The sequence below is a fragment of the Oryzias melastigma genome, linkage group LG9, assembly GCF_002922805.2.
Source record: "Oryzias melastigma strain HK-1 linkage group LG9, ASM292280v2, whole genome shotgun sequence".
Classification (NCBI taxonomy): Eukaryota; Metazoa; Chordata; class Actinopteri; order Beloniformes; family Adrianichthyidae; genus Oryzias; species Oryzias melastigma.
In genome coordinates this window covers 9044199-9062525 of record NC_050520.1, presented here as the reverse complement: position 1 = coordinate 9062525, position 18327 = coordinate 9044199, and the positions used below count along the sequence as shown (strand labels likewise).

The 18327-nt window shown below is 39.1% G+C and overlaps 1 protein-coding gene across 1 annotated transcript in view; it reads right to left on the bottom strand.

The window, feature by feature from the left end:
- fbxl17 (F-box and leucine-rich repeat protein 17) overlaps positions 1-18327 on the bottom strand; it is a 229773-nt gene that overhangs the window by 59129 nt on the left and 152317 nt on the right. Inside the window, exon 9 of the mRNA XM_024276157.2 lies at positions 5168-5244. Within this exon, the coding sequence (XP_024131925.1) occupies positions 5168-5244 (77 nt within the window). The remainder of the gene's footprint in view (positions 1-5167; positions 5245-18327) is intronic.

Genomic DNA, 18327 nt, shown 5'->3' with positions numbered 1-18327 from the left:
GGTCGAACCGGGGTGGGACTATATACTCACTCCCACCCCTCACCCCCCTTTCAGGCAATTTTTATTTTATTGTCTAGTTATCCCGTGTTTAACGTGTCTTTATGGATGTGATTTTCTGTTGATTGTCTGTATTGCACATGAAGTTGTTTTTTTTCTTGATTGCTTGAAATAAACCATTTCTAATCTAATCTAATCTAATCTAATCTCATTTGCAAGTGAATTTACTGCAATCTTAAATTGAAAGTAAAATATTTAAAAGCTCAAATATTATCTTCCATTTCCTGAGAACGTAGAAATTCTCAATTGTCTGAACTTTTAAGTTTGATGGTGAGTTACTTTAACAAAAAATGAATCTTTAACTCCCTAAAAAGGTAAACATTTTTATATTTTAAGTAACTTCAATAACAACTTAACAGTTTTTTTGGTGACAGTTGACCAAAAGGTTAAGCTCCATCCTAGGATCCTGAAATCCATCTCCTGAGCTCGGTGCCAGCTCAGCTCAAAGACCTGTAAAAGCCGACCCGAGCTCGCCACACAACCTCCCACAGGTGTTTTGCTCTATCTTGTATTCACACAGATGTACACAGAAGGCCATGACTGACAATGCAAAGGATCAGGGGGACATGTGTGGGTGAAGAAGGAGAATTACCATATGTAAGGAACAGAGGTGACTGGGTCTCTGTTTTTGTACCTGGATAAAGCAGATGGGCAATGGAGGAACAAGATAAGGACATGCTGATTCGCTCACTCTCACATTCCCAGCATGCAGACACCCAAATGGATGCATCTGAATACAAAACTGGCACAAAAAGGACAAAAGCAGCCAGCTGACGATGAGTGACAGAATCGGAGGAGACAAGAAAGTTCTACTATCTAAGGTGGCGTGCCAAAGACACAGCTTGGGGTAGATCAGTGAGGAAGGGAGTGGATCAGGAGATCTGATTAAGAGTGAGAGAGAAGTGCTGCAGGTTTTCTCATCAGGATCAACTTTCAAGCCAGTTGTACTTCAAGTCTGGAAAAAAAAAGTGTGATCTTACCCTTTTACGTCTACAAAGGCAAACATTTCTAAATATTCTTTTGGTATTTGTATTTTATCTTGTTGAATATTTCTACAACAGTTTGGTACTTTGGTCATGTTAGTAGAAGACCTGTTGGTCCTGTAGATTGTTGACCCTTTCTTTGTATTTTGGGCTTATGGGGGTTGAGCTGGTGGACTGTCTGAGATGCTAGTTGCCATAGACTGCTTCTAGGGGCAGTGCTGGGGGGTGTGCAAGTGGTAGCAGGTAACAATGGTAGTGATAGTCTGTGTTGCAAAAATGATGTGTGCAGGTTTGTGCAGACAATTGTATGTGAAAGAGAATTGTTACATTAAAATATTCTTCATATTTGTCTTCAGTACAGAATTTTGAGTTAAATACAAAAAAGTGTCCAGTGAGCCCTGGCATTCAACATAGTTTTAGCAGAGGTTAAATCGTTTGTTTTAAATGGTGAGTAGTGTCAAAGTATCAACAGTGATATTACTTGCACCTACAACAAAACAAAAATTCACACAAAGTTATTATTTGAGCAAAAATGATGCAATGGGTTCATTTTCTTGGTAAGATTTCGTGGAAATTCCAAATGGGTGGCACAGTGGTATAGTGGTCGGCACTCTCACCTCACAGTGAGGAGGCCGTGGTTCAAATCCCGACTGGGAGCTTTCTGTGTGGAGTTCGCATGTCGCCCCGTGCATGTGTTGGTTTTCTCTAGGTACTCCGGTTTAAGACCAAAAAATTGCTTGATAGGTTAATTGATTATTTTAAATTATTCTTCAGTGGGCATCTGAGTGTAAATGATTGTGTGGTCCTGCAACCAGCATAACAAGCTGTCCACGGTTTACATTGTTCAGATACACAAAGTAAAGTCTAAAGCACAAGAAATTAAATTTGTAGGAAAAAAAACAAGAGTACAAGCAGCACCTGTTGTCACATAAAGGAAATTTGTAAAATGTGGTTTAAAAAGTAGCCAAATCCTCCAGTAGTGTGACTGAATCTACAGGTGTGAAATCCACTGTTTTATTCTTTTTTCCATAAACCTCATAAATGAGTGTGAAACACTGAATCCAAGAATAAACAACTGTCTGTCTAGAAACACCAGGAACAAAGACATCATTGAAGTGAACATCCCTGGTTTTCAGGGATAACAAATTAGAGTGTAATGATTTTTTTTTTCTCCCTTTCATAGGATTTCCACTTTCACACCAAGAATGTACAACACTCATTTTCCATGTATTTGTTTTCACTCTTGCAAAACGATTCCCAGAACTGAATGTACAGATGGATAAATACATATATACTACCAGTTTTTTCATTCTGCCAAGTAAACGTGTTTTTGTGTTTCTCGTTCTGTCTGTCCTCAAAGCGCCCATAAAATTCAGACAGGAAGCAAAAGCCGGGAGCGAAAAACAGAACACTCAACCATAAGAGGCTCGTGGACATCTCAAATGCACTCAGAGAGGCCATTAATAAAAATAATTAGCACAGGAGATGGGCGGAAAAAACGTGGGGCAGCTTGGCAGATGTAAAATCTCATTTCAGTTATTTAATTTATCAAAGAGCGAGGCAGGAAATCCACCAATCACTGTGTTAGAGCACAGAGCTCCCGCAGCGGCCCACTCCATCTTAGAAAGACAAGTGTACACACAAACACGTATAGACATTATCAGCAACTAAAGAAGACCAGAGCGGTCATTACTGAAGGAAGTAGATCAGATATCAACTATTCATCTTGGTCAAAATGATTAAAGATGCACAAAGAAACAACAGCATATAAATAAAAGTGCTGTGTTCATGCATTTTTTAAGTACTTTATATATCTTTTTGTCATCGAACATGATCCCTTAATGATCATTTTAACACTGATCCGTTAATGTTAAAGTTCAGAGGAAAAGGTGAACATTTCTACTTAAAAGAAATTCAAAACAGCTCCTAAACCCCCTAAAAATGTGACCCAATTAGTGAGTAATTATTTTGTTCAGATGGGGTTAAAGTGTAGAGCAAGAGAAAGATCACGGAGGTCCAAGGAAAAAGCCCTTTTTCCAAATTAAAGATATAGTTATGACTCCTTTCGAGGATTGATAATCTAATCTAAGATCAGAATTTCAGAACACTGGATGCATTCAGATGAACCAAGCATGACATTTTCTGTTCTACTGCAACCTTTTAACACACACACATCCTTCATAAAATAACTAAAATTAGATTAACTTCAAATGAAAATACATTTAATACAAATACTTTAACACAATTGCAGGTATTATTAATATTTGACACACTATTTCTCTTTTTTGGTTAGTTTTTAATGACTTTTTTTAAATGTTCTTTGTTTGTTCATTTTTCAGCTATGATGCTTCTCTTGAATGGATGTTCTTTTGAAAAATATTTTGTGTTTGTGTGTTATCTCTGTTGCTACATCTGTGTGGTTCATTTGTTTATTCATGCATTCAAGCATGAATAAATATTGAATGATGGATACTTTTAGGTTAATCATTTGTAGGACATACATTTTATTAAAGGGGTTTTGGTCAAACTGAATCCAAGTACAATTTTTTTTTTTTTTATTAAAAATCTTTATCAATAACTAAAATTTTTAATCAATCCACCTTAAGGAGAGAATTTTACAAGGTTTTAGTCACATGCCCCCCTACGGAGGGTTGACCCGTATGGATGCAGCAGGTTTTTGGGTTGTCTGGGCCTGTGGGCCGTCATAAACAGAAGCAGCTACATCTTAACCCTTGTGCTATTTTATGGGGTCCAGATGACCCCACCACTATATTGATGTGTGATCTGACATCAGTGAAGATAAAAAAAATCGTTGAAAAAAGAAAGTTCAGTGCGCTGTCTTATGGGGTCCAGATGACCCCACTTTTATTGAAAACACGTCTAGGGTAGCACAAGGGACAAGTGTTTGTTACGATCTGTACCCCGCAGCATGCCCATAGATAAAATGTAATTCAAATTTTTGCTCTTTGGGTTCACCGAGCAGTCTACGACCTTAATATTGTTTTGCAGGACACCTGCATGCCCTGTACAGGTTTGCCCATCTTTATTTACCCGTAAGGGCAGTTGTGACTAAGGGAAAACGTTCAGCTGATTTTTGACCATTTAGTTGTGACTCCATGTTGCATAGAAAACAAAATTTTATTATTTTTTGAAGAAGAAAGTTCAGCTACAGACTGACTTCAAATTAGTCCCTATTAAGAGTGGGTGAATGCAAAGTGGATTTATTTGTGTTAACACATTTGGTGGAAGGAATGTCCTTCCATTGCTGCGAAAAGCAAAACAAACAAACAAACAAACAAAAAAAAAACTTTGGTGTATTGTTTAGTAAAATAATAAATAAACAAAAGATTTGTGAACCACTCTCACCTCATAAGAATTAGGGTGTACTGAGGATTTCAAGAAGTTCATGCTTATCTGCAGTTCCAGAACTGAACAAATACACCCACACAAAGAAACCCATAACACATGCAAACAGTCATAGTCAGCACTTCAAGTAGTGAAGAACTCCAACTGTGCATTGTAGTGTCGGTGATGAAAGACCGGAATATTCAGCAGAACATATGGGTGAACAGAATCGAGCGGAGACGCAAAGGTAGAGTAAACCAAAGGCAGTGAAAAAGCAGAGATGATGGTGCAGGAATATACAAGCTGCCAGACTTTATCAGAGAAAGAAATAAAAAAGACTCAGCCTGTCTCCTGTCAGACAATACAAACTCCCACAAATAAAAGCACAAATACAGAATCCTGAAGGGAAATGTCGTCTCTGTGCACCAAAGCACTGCTCCACAAACCTGAATATTCAAGACTTCTCTCTTTCTAAATAATTGTTTCCATAAATAAATAGGAATTTTGAAACAAATACATAAATAAATGATGGCTGTAAATCAACTTTTGAAGAATACTGAGTGGAGCTCCATTCTATTGAAGGTAAAGCTCTAGACAGAATGAAAGGCAGTGAGAAGCATGAATTATATTTGTCTGAAATGTTTCATAATGATTTTACCGTTAGTGAGTCTCATAAGAGGCGAGCCGTAAAATCAAATGTCTCCTATATCACTTCTGTGAATGTGGGCAATGATGGTTATGATAATAATGCTAGAAGTTAATGGCAACAGAAAGTATCCTACCGTGGTCGGTGATTTTACAGGACACTAGATACAGCTCCTTCAGACTTCGGCCCTCCTTGGCAATGATTTCCACACACCTACAGAAACAAACAGAGAACAGAGTGGGTTTAAAATGTTACCTGGGGTTTCATGGGAAATGTCATTTGTGACTTTCCAGTTTATACCTCTCAATAGCTCGTTGCAAAGCATGAACACCAAGAAATGAGGACTTTTTCACTTTTATATACATATATATCAGATGACGCATAAAATCAGACATAGAAATGTGATTTTATTGGTGTTTCTATAGTCAAATAGTGGTTGAAGTCATTTGTTATCTGCAATGCTCTCCAGTCTTCTTCTGTATTTGTCAACAAGAAAGTGAAATTCACTCTCTTAACTTCACCTTGTTTCAACTTTTTTTTAATGAGATCATTAAATACAGGGATGCGATGTTAACCATTTCGATTATGCACTGGCGCTTACTAAACAAACTATTGAAAATTGAACTAAATTGATAAAGTCGGTGCTAACTGTGGCAAGCCTGGCTAATCAAAAGAGCATCCGGAACTAACCTGCGAGTACAAAAAGGATTTTTCTCTGACCAGCATGCTCATCTGTAAGCTCAAAATGACAACAATACCATTATTTTGAGAGCGGATGTAACCAAATTCAAAACATAGATGCTACAAAACAAATCATATCAGACATTTTTTTATTTAAAAAATACAAACTGCTCCTTAAACTAAATTTTCTTCCACTGACTAAAAAAATGATTTGAGGTGATTGGATATTAAGAGAGCGCATTAGTTCTCTATTAGTCATCATTTTGGAAGGAAATAATGAATTTTTAAAATTAATTGAAAATAAAAAAACGGGACATGCTAGGAAGCCTGACAAATGCTGCAGCGTATCCGGTGAAGCTCTTATAAAACTGAGACTCACCTGTAAAATGTGTAAATTTGTAATGAAATGCTATTGAATAAGAAAATAAAGAAGGAAGGGAAGCATACATTTTTTATCAATGCTGATTATTGCTGACAAACCAGCATGTGTGTAGTTTGTTAGACCTGTGTTGATACTAAACGACTACATGTCCACATAAAATTCTTGATGTACAACATGTATCTCTGTTGTATCAGAAAACACAGAGGAATAGTTTTGCCCACACGGCCCTTCAGACATGCTGCAGTTTCCTCACACTTAAACCCACACTGGTGCACACAGGGGGATTATTCCTCTGTAAAGGTTAAACAGCAGTGCTGCAGGGTCACAACTGTTCGCACATTCTTCCTCTACTTCTTTCAACGCACACATTAATTATTAAACACCTGATTTGATTAAAAAGCATGCACCTCCACCGCGGAAGTGTGTGTTTGCGTGCAAGCACATGCACATATTAACTGTGGACTCACTCACTTCAAAGAAGGAGATCTGCATTCAGCCCACTGCTAAAGCCCACAAGACCAACAAAGTGTGTGTGTGCATGAGGGAGAGAAAGCATACACTGGGGAGGCCCAGAGGCAGAGATCAGAGTATCTGTACCAAACGATTCTCTCAAAATGCTTCTAATGAGAGGAGTGCATGCAACAACTGGATTTTGATCTAAGCATTTGACCCATTAACCCTCAAGAGAAAATGTTTTGATCTCTCTGCTGGTGTGTTATCATCAAGATGAGCGAAACACAACCAGAGCGAGCGGCTCTCACAGTGGATCTGTTGACGTCTCTGCTGTCACCGAGGTCTGTGTCAGAAAAACATATTGAGCTGCTTGTTGAGGTTTGTATTTTACAACGTGCACATGAAGCCTTAAAATGACTGACAGCCGAGCTCATATTCATATTCCCACACTGTCTGGTGGTTTATTCCACCACAACCCGCACAAGCATAAGAACTTGTTGTAAGAATTCCAGCTTTGTTCCTTTCACGCTGCTTATCCCGGATCATCCGCATGGAGCAAACAGGAGTGAAAATGGGATTTGGCTCGACTGGGAATTCACAATGGCGAAATTTGGACAAAAATTGTTAAGTTTTGCTCCAGGATTCACTTAAGAAGGTGGAATCTGTGGATGTCAGCTGAAGTGTGATATATCACACCGTATGATTGAAATAAAAACAAAAAAAAAATGCCACCAGTAGGAAAGCTGAAATTTGTGACACATTTCTCAAATCCTTGAGGTTTCAGTGGTTGTTACATAAACTTCTTTGTCTTGTTTAGTTTGCGAGATTTTCCAAAATGTTTTGTTTCCATAATCATGGTTTCCTTTTTCTTCTCCATCCGACCTCTTCCTGCATTTTTTGGTTGCCTGGCTCTTCCCCCCCACTTTTGCTTTTGTCTCCGCCACCATCTTTCCATCCCACAGTGGGTCAAGGCTGCTTCCATTTCAAATGAAGGAGAAGACCTGTTGCAATTGGTCAAACCCGAACCAAGCCTCAGCTGCAGCCAATCTCAGATTAGATTTTGTTGAGCCCGGAGCATCCCAATATCAAGCTGTGTGTCTCAGGGCTACAGCATTAAAGCTGCTAATGAATAAATGCCCTGGGAAGGGCTGGTGAGGAAACATAAAAAAGAAAATGGCAATTCAGGGATGCTGCGACGAGGGCTGAGCGCATCCTCGGGGAGCTTGTTACACTGCGCCTGGGTCCCCAGAGTGGGAGCAAAAGCAATTAGATCAGAGATCAATGAATGAAGGAGGGAGCAGAGAGAGATGGGAAGCAACTACAGCAGGAAGCAAAGTAAGTAGAAATCACTATACAGTAAGAGAGGGGGTACATCATGAGACAGCTGAGGGGGACAGTGATAATAAAGGAGAAGTGACCAAAGAAATGAAGCAGAAACATCAAAAAGATTAAGAATGTAAAAAATTGAATCAAGTATGCTTTCTAAGAATTTATGTGAAATATAGAACAGCAGGGTGACGTTCTTTGAGACAGTTTAAAAGTAGGGGAAAAAGGCAGGGAAAAAAGATAATTATAAATAAATAAAAAAGGTTTAAGAAGGTTGTTTGAAAAGAAAGTACAAAAAAAGATGGGGGCTTAAACAGAGGTGTGTGGGATGAAGGATTAGCTTAAATAAAAAAAGCAGGAATGAGGGCGGATTGATGAAGTGACAGAACAGTCCGGATGGTGAGATTACAACATGTGAAGTGAAGAAATGAAAGAAAAAAGTGTAACCACCGCAGGCGGAGACACAATGGATTCGTGTTACCAAACTGGAAAAGTGGGAAAAATATTTAAACCGCTGCTGATGGGATTTGGGAAACTGACAAAACAGCAAAAAAAAGCAGAATTAGGTTTGGAGGGAAACTAATGGGAAAGATTTTTCAACGATGAGGAAAAACGAATAAAAAAAAAAGTGCAACAATTTTAAAAAAGAATTGCCGAGTGACAGGCGAGTTATCTCTGCGACCACGGGGCAAAAGGCCGCTTTAAAGAATATCGCTGAAGTATTAAAAAAGCCCTGAGAAAGCGTTTTGTTATAGTTATTTAGCTAGCCCAAACACAGCTCACAGCCATTTTTGCCAATTTAATGACAATAAAAGCGTTTCCATGACAACTAAGTACTGCATGTGTAAGTGATTAGTGTAACCAGCTGCCAGGAGGGGATAGAAGACCAAAGAGTGTGAGCCTCATTTAAGGTCAGTGTGCGGCTTATTGTCGCCCCACTGCTGGCACAAATAGCCAGAGGTAAACAATAAAACTGTCACTCCTTTCTCTATCTCCATCCAACAGACACACACCAAAAGAATTTTACTTTTCTGCTGCTCTTCCGGGAATTGGAAAAAAAAATCGTCATCGTATTAAGAAGAAAAAAAAAAGTTATTCACACATTTTCTCTCTAAATTGAATCACTCTATCCGCATCACAGCACCTCTGAGGACTCTGCTCAACCTCAAACATCTTTCCTTTTCTATTCTGCTTTTTTGGCCGACATCTGACTCTGCCTGCCAAAATGGGAAGCTTTTGTTTAACTCCATCTTCACAGCTGGAGAGGTTTGCCTGAAGATGATTTAGTATGTCTTCAACCAAAGGAAAATAAAGTTTTGACTTCTTTGTTATATAGACACTTGATAGATCAGATTACAACTTCACAAACTTCAAAAAATATGTTTTTTAAATCACTGTTAGCAGAAAATCCACGAATAAGCCAATACTAAAGTATCTAAAAAAAATAGCTCATTATTGATTAAAGCTTAAGTCTTTGAATATAAATGTTTGACAGACTGACTATTGCAATTAAAGGTTAAATTCTCTGTAATTGGATTTTTCTTTTACCTTTTTAGCTTTTATGTTCTATAATAGTGTTTGCTGGGTCCCAAATGTATGCAGACGGCCACCGAACAAAGAATTCATGCATGATAAGATATTGAAAGGCATTCTCAGGCTTTACAGACTTAAATCACATTTCTATCTTCGATATACATAAAAGCCCACCAATAATCATTGCCTTTTATTTAAATCAAAAAGTGATGTAATTTTGTAATGTCTCAAAAGGTCTTTCAATTAATTACTTTTTATTTCCTTTTAAAAGACAAAAATAAAAAATCCAAATAGAATACATAAAATTAATGTGTGGCCTAGTTTGCCCTAAGATCTTAAAGAACTTCAATTTTAATAATGAAATCTCTCTAATACAGGTTTGGGCGGTTCTTAGCACAACAAATGTGGAAAATAAAGCCAATATTATTAATAGTAAATTACTATTCAATTCTTATTATTGGGGTTTGGGTTAAAGTAAGTGCAGCCAATGCAGCAACGTGCATTTTGGCCGCACTTCTTACACATGGCCAATTTGAATTTCCATCAGTTTTTGTGCTTGGCTGTTTGTAAATACATGCTAACAACACTGGCCATAATAATAACACCTTTTTTTAAATAGTTTTTTATGTAAATATAAAGGGCCAATAATATGCAAAATGTACTTTTTAAGCTTTTAAGTGCATTATAATGTTCATTCCCCAGGATAAACAACCACAAAGTGGTATTTTGATCCATTCAAACATTTTTGAGTAATCCTCTAAAAACCTGCGCCCTTAGCACTAGCCCCTCCCATATCCACGGAAACAAGCAGGTTTTCACGTGCTGTTATCACAAAGTGAAAACAAACCCTACCAGTTAAAGTCTAGGCTCCCAGAACCGCCACCCCTAGGCTAACACTAACACCCAGTTTCCCTACTGAGCTAGCGGGGATCAGCCACTAGCTTTCCCACTGAGCTAGCAGTGCTTAGCCGCTAGCCTCGGGATAGCCGGGGCTACTAGGCATTATTTGGTATGCACATCGATCTTTGAAAAAGTTTCAATGTTGTTTGTGTTCGTGGGGACAAGGCAGACACGATGCAACCGAGGGGAGGGTGAGGGGTGGGTTAAGTTTTGATTGTGTATGTTTTTGTTTAGATTTTAAATGTGAATCACTTCAAATTGCACAAAGTACGAGAAGTAAATAAATACATAAAGTTTGATTGATTGACTACATCATAAAATTGGCAGCACCAACAAGCAACAAAAGGCAGTGCTTTAGAGATCGAGGCGCCTTACTCCAGGTAGGAGTATATTTTGTTCTTTAGCATCCCAAAGGTAATATATGTTCATATACTGTATGTGGATATAGTTTACTCTGAAAGGTTTATATTTATTATAGGACCTTTGAAAAGAGTTCCGCAATTTAGGCTTATTTGTGACATGAAGGAGAGCGACTTATTTAAATTAGAGGACGTAAACATAAAAAATTATCTACTTTTACATTTTCCAGCAGTAAAAATAACAAAAATAACAACTACGTCTTTAAAAAGATCAAGGGCATTTACAGCCAGAGTGATACTGAAAGACTCTGGGCTTTTTCCAACCTTGGTTTGAAAAGGAGGTTCCTCACTGTTTTGTGTGTTGTTGTAGAACATGAGGGTAAACCTTGACAAAGCCTAGTAATCAGCCCTTAATCCAGATCAAACTTAACCACCTCCTTAAGGATGTTACCATTGTAATAGCTGCAATCAGAAAATCTATGCGTTCCTTTAGAGAAATAATCTGTTACCATTCTTTTTAATATCTAATTTGGCTTCATTGGTTTTAAGCTGATACAACTTTAGCAATACACAAAAGTGTTTTTATCCCTCAGAATCAGTTCATGCAGTGCGTTCAACCATGCACGACTCGTGTCTTGTGTAATAATCCATGAATGATCAAGCATGTGCCTGCTGGTTTTAAATTGGTTAACTTCTGTCACAGAGATTATGTCTGTGGAGCACACTGCTGGAGCTCTCCCAGTCCAACCACCATATGTCCGCACAGCAAACTGGAAAGTGTCTGTGAGAGGCTGTGGGGGCCACAAAGAAAGGGGAGAAAACGGTCTGAGGGACAGTCTTAAGCCTGTGAGGGTGCACAGTGTGTCATTTGTGCATGTGTCTCTCAGAGGTGAAGCTAATCTCCTTTTATGCAACAAGCCCAAAGGTATCCAAGCAGACAGGCAGCATGGGGAAGAATAGCGACAATACTTGAGAGAAACAGAGGTCCATATTTATCACAAAGGCTGCAGATAGTCTTGCAGCCAAGCAACATGTGTAGCGCTTCTCTTTAGCTAGCCGACCACAATGGAGCGGGAACAAAGACGCGGCTGGGAGAGTGACTGTAGGTAGGTACGCTCGCGCTGCGCAGACCGACACAAGCCCTCGTCTCATCCCGCTCCTCACACGGCCAGCAATTACACGGCTGTCCGCTTGTACAAAGGAAGCAGGCAAATAAAAATGGAAGATTTTTCGAAAGACGGCTGGAAAAAGGAAAATATGTAAGCATGAAATGAATAAAGAAAAGCAGTTGAAGGTTTAGGGAGAGGCCCTGAACATGAAAAAAGGGGGAAGAGGTGGAAGCAGAAGTGTTGACACGAAGACTTCAGACTTCCATGGCTGTTTTTAATGAAATGGAAGGGCGGAGAAGCAAAGAGGAGGACAGAGGCAAGACGGGGTTTATACTTCTGTGGAGAACACTCTTGCAAAACTATTCTTGCTGTAAATTTTTTTTATACTGCCCATAAATCTATACGCTAAAGAAGCTGAGCTCTGCTTGCTTAGAGAAGATGCAACACTTGAGTTTCTGAAAACGTCTGTACAAAGAAAAAAATTAGGGCTATTTCATTGGGCCAATATAAAAGGATATAAAATATCCAATACCTCAAAAGAGCTCTTCAGTAAGCGAATACTTGGTAGTGAAAGCAAACCGCATTCTTAAAAAAAATCGTTTTTATAGAATGACAGGAGCTTTTTTAATGACTTTTCCTCTAAAACAGCTGACCTTCTGATTATATTTGCAGACTTCCACTGCTGTTTACCTGCAATTTAATTGAAACTAATGGAAGAAAAATGTTATATTCTGCCAAAAGAAATCATTTCTTTCGACAGATTTTAAGGTTAAAGCAGTCTAAGCTTTAAATCCTGACACGCTAATAAACATATTTTATATTGAACCCAAGTTAGTAAATTCTAAAACACACTTTTTACCCATATCTGCTTAAGCGTGTCTGTGAGTGAGGGCTTGGCATGTGTGGAAGTTTCCAGCAGTCTGAATCACGATCTGCTTCGGCAATTAGGGCCTGGATGATTTCCCAGGCTAGCCTGCTGTACCCGCTGCTCAAATGAGTATCACATTCCTATTGTGCTCCACCACCGTTAATCATGTTTTCAAACCACTTTGCACACCAGCAGGGCATTCTAGCAGCTTGTCATTGGCTTGCTCAAAAATGTGCCAATGGGATCATAACTGGAGATATAACTGGCCATCATCCTCGGCTTTCCTGTCCAACCTGTGAATGTTCTGTTTGTCCGTGAAAGATGGAGTAAACATTAAAGAAAATTGGGGAAACTGGAGAAAATACAACAGATTTTTATTGGCGTTTGTTTTTTAGTTTTCCTGTGAAATAAGCTTTTTACATTAAACTTTTCCTTGTTTTAGAACTTCTGTAAGCTCAATGGCCTTTTGGTAGACTGTCCCTCCTGAGACTGGAAGGTCATGAGTTCAAATCCAGGACGAGTCATAACCAAGACTCTTAAAAACAGGACCCAATATCTCCCTGCCTGACTTTCAGCATTAAGGGGTTGGATTGGGCAGCTGTGTCTGCAGCTCACCTCTCCCCCAGGGGATGGGTCGAATGTGGAAAACAAGGCCCAATCCAAATTCTTCCCTTCTCGCTTCCCCTCCATTTGAAGTGGCAGTTTAAGTGAAAGTCGTGTCCAGGAAATGTATATTTTTAATTCCGACCCTCCAAACCGAGGGGCACAAAGTCCTTCATTGCGAGGGTAAACTGCATCACGCTGCGTATCACTTTTCTTGACGTAGGTGCGCTCTGAACCACAGAAGTTTACATTTAAATGTAAGTCATGACTTTTTGTTGTAGCATGACCTTTTTAAAGTTATAAAACTGCTGTTATGTATATTCAAGCGTGGAAGCTCCGCGCTAACGCTAGCGGACAATTGATTATTGGTGACGTCACTGAATGAAACTGACAGCCGAATTATGAGACGCTATTTTTTCATAACCCTCCGTTTGGAGGGCTAAATGAAGGGGAAGGGAGAAGGGAAGAATTTGGATTGAGTCCAAATTTCACACACCTAGATGCATGACAAATAATTGGACTTTAATATGTTGGCGAATTATAATGAAAAGACGATATCATTAAAACTCCTTATAACCAAATGACATTTTTCCCAGCTTCTTTAAGAAGTGTCATTAACCCTTTAACACTCGAGCTCCAGTTTTTATGTCCTTGATATAATGTAACTTTTCAACTGTTAACACAATCAATGTAATTCCAGCAGATTCTGAAGCAGAAAAGGGGCTCACAGTTGAAAAGTTACAGTCTGTTAAAGATTTTGTGTTTAAGCATCACCGACAATGACAAAAGTGTTAAACAGTTAAAGGGCAACCAAGTACAAAATCAACTTTTTACAGTTGTTGACATCTATGAATTAGGCTTTAAAAGTGCCGTTGTTGAAGTAAGGCAACAGTGGTTGAGGGTAATTGGCATTAAATCCAGCAAACTATGTTCTAGTGATGGGATTTGCAATGAACATTTCACTTGGTATTGTTTGCTTAATACGTCAGCCTTTATTAGCTTATGATGCTAGTGTCACTTTACCACTCAGACACGAGTCCCATTCAGTCTTGACCATGAGCATCTGCCTCGGGAAAAGGTGGAGGAGAAAAACCTCCACGGAAAGTTCAGTGGAGATACTGGCAGCCCTTTGCTCGGCATCATTCTCTATATTGAAGATGCAGAGTGACTACGCCGACTCTAGCTAACCTCACTGTCACTGTTAATCACAGCGGCAAACCACACCTCCCCCACACAGTCCACCCCTTTTTTTGCATTTTTCAAATCTCAAATAAGATTGTTGTGTTACCCTTTAAGACGATATGTTTAGAAAACAAAAAAAAAAGTATTTTGTGCTGTAAAAAGGCTATTAATCTTTTAAAGATCATCCATAAAGATGTACTGCTACCTCACTAACACTGACAGGACTCCATGATTGCATAAACAGCATTTCAAAGCAGCTGCTTGGCTGCCAGCAGAAACTAGACTGGCCTGCCATCACTCATGCTACTTCTCTTTACTCAGCCACTGGTATTCCTTCATTTATTGCGACCAAGCAGTCTCCCTAAGGACATGCGAGTGAGACATTCCCTTTAAATGAACAACTGGCTTTCCGTGAAGCAATGCCATGCCCCTATCTGCGTCCACGGTCAGCCCAGTGCAGCCACAACACAATAAATAACTGAGGAGAGGATGAGCAGTGCCCTGTAGCAGATGGCGATAACACCTACACCCTCAGGTCTGAGCTGACACAGTAGTGTTTGCGTCTGAGTGTGTTCGTGTGAGTGTGAGCTTGAATGAGTTCAGGGGAGAAATGTATTGGATCTGCGCCCGTGTGAGATGAACAGTTAGGTTAACAATTGGCTGCCCCCGGAGATGCATTTGGTTATTTGTTGTGAACTCTTTCTTTCAGAGAAATGCGGTCAGCTGTGCCAGGAAAAAAAATATCTGTGAAAACTCCTCAGTGTGTCGTCTGGGTATTCGGTTCAGGAATCAATTTTTTTTTTTTTTTCTTGACTCGCCTGTCTTGGAAACTCAAAAAAAGTCTCAAGGTCTGCTAATCTCTTCAACAAACCAGTTTTGTAAGACTCCCTCATTTACAGGAACAAATAATGCTGTTAACAATTAAGTGACTATTTTAAAACCTAAGATCCTTAAATACAAAAGCATTTCACTTTGATTAAATGTGATTTCTCCTGAGAAACTAGAAGAGCCAAGAACTACTTTCTAATATCAAAATCTGGTTTGAGGCAGAGAAAACAGCCAGTTTAACAGAGATAAATCGAGGAGAGCACACCCCACAGGGTTGAGTATCGTAACACTTCTGTATGAGTAGTGTTGTGAGGTGAACAATCACAAAGTTTACCAGTGGGCCTGACACAGTGGCAGTCGGTCTACACCCTCCGCCCACTCAGCCGGAGCTAATTGCCCTACACTTTGATTACCAGCATCTATTTTAATGAGAGCTCCTCTGCGCAATCTCTCCAGCCTGTTTTCTCTGTCAAACATGCATGCAAACACGACAAACAAGTACAGTAAAGTACACACAGTGCAGTACAGTAAGAGCGCACAATGAAGGAAACAATACTGCAAGCCAGGTTCGTCCCAGTGGAAGGAAACTGGAGGGTGTTCATTAGGCTAATGGATATGAAGAGGAAAAAAAGAGGAGATGAAGGGAGAATAGAGAACAGGGAAGGATGAGGTCGCTGAATTTTACCAAAACAAATTTAGCACAATAGTCCAACATGTCATACTGCAGTGCGTAATTTCCTCCACGCTATTATGGAAAGAAGAAACTTCAATTACGCAAAATGGCTTTAATGAGACCAACTTCTCCCTATATGTCATCTCCTGTTGAGAAAAAATGTACCAGAGTTTTTTGTTGTTGTTGTGTTTTGCTGTACTGCTGCAGCTTGGCCGGATGGACTTAACTTTATTATGAGCACTGGTTTTCCAGCTCACACACAGAGATGCCAAAGTGTAATCAATGACCTCACGTGGTTCTAAAGACTCTGAAGGAGCAGAAACAGTGGATACCGAACTGCAGAGAGTTGCTGATCAATGGCTAAAATTTCTGCTTCCCAGACTGTCTTGTGTGATTTTTTATTCTGTCACTGACAATGTCCAAGTTACAAACCATTTTACTTGTTCCTACTGAGAAAAGGGTGTCAGCAACTTGTAGTAGTGTAGCAATGTATTTACTGGCAAATGCATCAATTAAACAAAATGAATGAATCACGGATCCATTTTCTCATCCTGTTAAGCCCTGGCCAGAGATACTGGAGACTGCCCTGACTACTTTGAGGTAAAGGTGCGGTACACCCTTGACAATTCACCAATCTATCAATGGGATCACACAGACTGAGGGGACAATTTAGAGTCACCAATCAACCTATAGGTCATGATTGTGAATTGTGGGAAGAAACCATATTATCCGAAGAAAACATCTGCATGAACAGGCAAAACACACAAACTGTACACAGAGACTAGCCCTGTGCAATGCAAACCACAGGCTTTTAGCAATGAGGCGACAGTGTTAACTACTACACCTCCGTGAAGATCATGTACACATCAACCACTCCCAGAAAAAAGCCATTGTCCAATAGATCATTAGACAGTTGGATAAAAACTGGGGAAATGGCATAAGAAGCAGGGGTTTATTTCAATCCCCCATTTCCCATCATCACTCTGTTTACACTCTCTCCCTTTAGTTCACAGCCCCTTACAACTCTCAATGACATTAGCAGTGTAACAAAAATGGCAAGCAATATTAAAGCTATCCAGCCGTATAGTTTTGACCTGCTCAAGCTTTTTTGTCTGCTTCCAATTCACAATGACTTGAATAAAGAAATATTCAGAAAGCTAATTTTAGGCTTAATTTTCTTTATATGGGTTCTCCATTGTCAGAAAAATGCCACAAGAACATGTTTAAAGCACAACTTTAAGTAAACTGGACTAAACTGGAAAAGAACTACCTATTTATTAGCAATTCTATTAGTAAAAGATGAGAGTAACTTTTCTCTTCTCACATATGCTTTGTTTGCAAGTTGTGATTTAACACTTCTTGTGGTACCAAATAAAACCAAAGGGGAATGTCTGGGTTTTTGTGGTAACCTAAACCAGGGCACTTATTAACAATTTAGATTCTTTTTCAGCGAAGACGCCAAAGTTAGATGTCTTGACAGTAAGCAGGTGCCAACATGGGAATATTGACATTCAGTGATGTGAAAACAGGCTGTACTTTGGTGGCCTGTGCATGAAAAAACATGGATATAAACATGTAGAAAAAAATACGAGAGACCACGTAAGAGAAAAAAAAAAGTAAATGGAGCTAGGAATTGGTTTGGAGCGCTTCATCGCATCAACCACAGCTATGCCTGCTCACATCCACACGCTCGTCATTTAACAGGACGTTAATAGTCCATGAAAGTACTTCAACATGTTTAATACAACATGCATCAATACCACACGCATGCTCACACTTAAAGGCTGGTTAGCTGGTGAATGGTTTTACAAAGAAACTAAGTTTCAAGTGATAGAACTGTGCAAGAAGTCACCAAGAAACAATGAACGTACAGCATTTTATTTAAGTCTTCATACATTGAAGTAGGGTTGGACGGTCCTGCTTTGAATCCTGAATGGGATCTTTCTATGTGGACTTTGCATGTGCTCCTCATGCATGGGTTTTCCCTGGGAACTCTGACTTCCACCCAAAGTAAAAAAAAAAAAAAAAAAAAAACTTTAAAGGTTAACTGGTATCTCTTCATTGGTGTGCATGAGTGTGTGGAAGTGTTTGGCCCGACAATGGACTGGTAACCTGTTCAGGGTGTAACCTGCCTTCGCACAACAGTAGCTGGGTTGGCTCCAGCAACTCTTTCATCCCAAAAGGGATGCTAAGATTAAAATATTAAATACTTAAAAATGTACTGCCTTTTTAAAACATAATTGTAACAATTTTGACCAATTTGGAGCTGATTAACATTATAAAACGATTATAAAACAACAAAATCCTGCCACTATTCTCAATTTCCATTTAGGATTCTTTCCTTTTCTTAACTACGCTACTTCCCCTTTTAAAGTCTTTACACTTAAATTGTTTTAATG